The 4,278-nt window shown below is 33.3% G+C and overlaps 1 protein-coding gene across 1 annotated transcript; it reads left to right on the top strand.

The window, feature by feature from the left end:
* The first annotated feature begins 1,039 nt into the window (after positions 1-1,039).
* On the top strand, positions 1,040-3,504 carry LOC123887552. Its single transcript, XM_045936883.1, has 3 exons — positions 1,040-1,091; positions 2,292-2,518; positions 3,242-3,504. The coding sequence occupies exons 1-3, from the start codon at positions 1,060-1,062 to the stop codon at positions 3,316-3,318; spliced, it is 336 nt and encodes a 111-aa protein (XP_045792839.1). The 5' UTR covers positions 1,040-1,059; the 3' UTR covers positions 3,319-3,504.
* The last annotated feature ends 774 nt before the right edge of the window (positions 3,505-4,278 follow it).

The following is a 4,278-nucleotide window of genomic DNA, read 5'->3' as shown; positions in this document are numbered from 1 at the left end:
AAGGAGAAATAATATCACGAAACAATATAGGCGACAAAGTTTTTATTTACAAATTATCTTTAACACTATCTGACGTCAGAATCCCTTTCAAATTTCAACGTCGGTAGTTTCCTATCGTTGTTTCATTTGTCATGACTATTAACAAAAGTCAAGATCGGTCACTGAAAAATGTTGGAGTGTATTTTCTGTAATCAGTATTTTCGCATGGTCAGTTATACGTTGCTGCGTTAAGAGTCACATCGAGAAATGGTTTGAAGATTTTAATCATTGATGATAACAGCAATCTTACAAATACCACTTCAAATGTCGTTTATAAAGAAATTTTTCGTAATTCGTAGGATTGTTTGTACTTTCATATTTATGTAAGTTGGTGAAAATAAATTAGACAATAAATATTTTTAATTTATACGCGTTATGAATTACTTTATTTAATAGTCAAAATAGATATAATATAATTGATCTATAATTTTTTATCCGTGCAAACACGCACGGGCATGGTGACTAGTATATATTATATTCTAAACGGAAAAAGATATATGGTTCCTTTGAAATATTAAAATTTGAGCATGGGTGTTTTTATATAGTATTGATTTTTTCTATATTAGTACTCTAAAAGATTTTTATGTGGTCTAGTTGCGTTCGTCTTGTGGTTTTGGCAATATCAAAAACATTTATGTCACGGCCCAGATGGCAGTTTTGGCAACTCCAATTTTTGCAATGTAAGAAATTCACATAAGTATATAGTTCTTAGGATATGAATTGATGCATTCTCTTTATATTTGCTGCATAACTGATGGAAGGTGCTGAATAACATTTTGATCATATATGTTGTTGTGTATAGGACCCATCATGTGTTTGTAGAATTGTCTCTGAGAGTTGATGAAATAGAGGTAAATGTGTTACTTTATTTGCAAATTAAGCATACATGGTGGATATGTGTAATGCTAGGATTCATGGATCCTACTAAAACTAATGTTGGTAGCCGATCCTTGTCTCTCCCTCAAATGGTTCCTTGGATCTTCTTGTGGTGGTGGGTTACAGGTGTGTGTTTTTTTTTAGATGTTGTTCGGTGTTGACGGGATGTACTTCAGGTGCCCCTTTGTACTCTGAACTTTTACTTGTTCTTATTGTGTTTATATAATATATTTTACCATTCAAAAAAAAAAATGTTTACATGAATGGTTTTCTTTTCTCTCATTTGTTATTTCTTACTAATTACTAATTATATATGATTGTATCCGAAATATTTTGTGAATACTTGGAAGGAAGCTTACAATCTTGAAGATTGCTTTTATTCATATATTCTGATTTTGTCATATCTTTTAATATAATACAAACAAGCTTGTTAAGGAAATCGTGAAATGGTGATCACTCATACTAAACTAAGAAAAATTGTTGCCAAAAACATGAAATTATGCCAAGCCCTCACCGATAAGTCTGCTGCTATTGCATAACTCTGCCATTGATATCTTTGTTTCCTCTTGTTGCATTATCGTTAATAGCATTCTTTACAAGATTCTCTAGTTTCAAATTCTGCATATCTTATCTTGTGCATTCTTAAAACCAATAAGCTAGAATGCCTCCTGGTTTCATTATATTCTTTTCATCTTTTCATCTTTCTGCCAATCAAGAGATGAAAATTTTGACCTCGGATTCATATAAAGTGTTTTCTTGTAAATGCTTCTCTCATTTTTTTGGAAGTCCAAAGCTACTTTTCAACTCAAGTCTTTTTGCTGAATGATAGCAGTGTTAATATGTGGCTGCCATGGTGCTATGGTATAGCGGCTTTACAGCAAAATGCCATATAATGGCTATAGAGTTTCTGATTTCTCGTACCAGCCTAGGAAAGGTACTTTTGCCATAGCGGTTTTGGTAGTGACAGCAGATATGGTCCACAAAGCAGCGGTTATCATAGTTATCAGTACCTTACAATACATTCTAGTCATGCACATTTCTTTTGTCATTTGATTTATGAATTTTTTTTATTATTTTTGAAATCGTTAATGTTAGTAATTAGCATTGTTAGTTTTTTCTAAAAGTGGGAATCGAACTCCTGACCTCCTTATTCCTCCACTCTTTATCTCATCCACCCCAAACATCCTTATATCTCCCGATTTATGACTTAAATATTGAATTTTGAAGTTAGTATATGATATATTAGTTTATAATTTTACTCGTTTTCACTTAAAAATGTCATTTTTATATTGTTAATATATTTTACGATTCATAATAATATTCAATTTACGATTGATGTGAAAACCATCAGTGACGTTTTTTTGTTTTACTTTAAGAATCTCTGACATTTCCGAGGCCACTCATCGTGCTTTGAATGTGGTCCAAACATTGGAATTTGGAATGCCAGACATGCCTCGCTCACGTTTTATACGTTCGTGTTTTATACAAATACAAACCCAACACCGGTTCAAGATCCATTTGATTGAACACCTCCAGCCTTGCATAGGAGACCATTCTCGAGGAACTATTCATCTTAGGAAAATGAATGTTTTGGTTTTCTCAGGTAACCTCTTTGTTCCTATGCCTTGGTTTCTTAGGTAACACCTCGTCATCTGATATTTCCCGGGTCTGAGTCTTTGTTAAGTCCTCTTTGATATTTATTCAGTGGTTTTCAGTTTTCTGTTTGTTATGTGGCTTTATTATACTTTTTTTCTGTGTGCATATATTATATTTATTATATTCTCCATGGTTTTATGCTTTTGCCATAGCCAACTACTCCGTCTGCGATATTTATATGGCAGATTTTTTGCTTTCCTTTGGGAGCTACCATCCACCATTAATAACATTGGATGGCAGTCCTCAATAGGATCCATTGCAAATGACTTGTTGGTCCAAGTTATTTCCCCCATAACTGCGACAGTGATTTAGTAGATCGCAAGCAAGTAGGAACGAATCCAAATAAAGGTTAAGGGTGTGAAACTATAACACATGATAAATAAGATATTTGACAGATCTCTGAAATGGGAAAATATTTAGATGCACTGATGATAATATTATCATATGGAACAATTTGTTTACAGTTCTTAGTTACCTTTGGTTTTTACCTTTTTCAGATCTATATAAAGGTTGAGCATTCTTTGCTTTTGTTTTCCTCTCTTTGCTATTTTTTTCTCGCTTTTACATTTTTATCATACTTCTACTAGCAGAGAGATAGTCACTGTCGTGCCTGTTTGTCTGCTTTTTTTCTTGTTTTCCCTTTATCCTAACAACTTGTCATGAATTTTAGGTTTGGCAAAAGCAATGATGCCTGCTGCAAGGGTTCAATCCTGGTGCATAAGACATGAAGAATTCATTGTCATTTGAAGGCATTGAAGTTGTGGATTAATATTCCAAATCTTTGGAATTGGGGATGAAGCCGTCGGTCCTGAAATTTTAATTAAAATGTATTATCTTGACTTTATTTTGGTACATTATTATTTGATGTATTCTGGATCAATCGTTTTTCGCTCATCAATTTGGCATCAATAGTGGCCTCTTGAACTTGTCTAACTTACATGCCTTTTGTTTTATCTTTTCCTTATTAATCTCATTTCTTTCAGTACTATTTTAAAAAAGAATGTAGATTTATTTATCCAACAATTGTTATGAAAGTGATGCTATCTGTATGAAAATTTCAGTATGAAAGCGATAAGAAAAGAGAACTAAACAATCAGGATCGTTACGATTCATCAGAGAGAAATTTATTAACATACAAATCACTCCCTCCTTCTTGCATTTCACGTGTAATCGATATGTAATGTTAATCATTTCCCTATCTATCCGTGATTCATGTTTACACTAGACTTGTCTATCCCATTTCTTGCACAGACTTAGAAGCCTCTGGCTAGCAGAAATTCCTGTCCTTCTCTCTGTTGAAAATGCCAAAATGCCTTAAGAGTTGTAACTCTTTCACTTATATCATGCTAATTCATTTTCTGTTGTTGATGTTTCTGCTTTGAGTTAGTTACTTTCTAGCTAGCAGAAATTCCTGTCCTTCTATCTGTTGAATATGCTAAAATGCTTTACGAGTTGGAACTCTTTCACTTATGTCATGCTTGTTGATGTTTCTACTTTGAGTTAGTTGCTTGTGCAAGCAAGGTCTTTATCTCACTTTCTGTAAGTGTCTCATGCTCCATAAGATCATCAGCTAGTGCATGAAGTTCATGACTGTGTCAGGTTAGAATAGTATTTGCATTGCTGTAAGCCTTTTCAAGCAATAATAACTTTACCTCTTTCTCTCGAAAAGAAGGCTTGTTTCTGAGTTCATGTTTCCCCAATTTTGTA

Source organism: Trifolium pratense, linkage group LG5 (assembly GCF_020283565.1).
Source record: "Trifolium pratense cultivar HEN17-A07 linkage group LG5, ARS_RC_1.1, whole genome shotgun sequence".
NCBI classification, from domain to species: Eukaryota; Viridiplantae; Streptophyta; class Magnoliopsida; order Fabales; family Fabaceae; genus Trifolium; species Trifolium pratense.
This window is presented reverse-complemented; position numbering and strand designations above follow the sequence as displayed.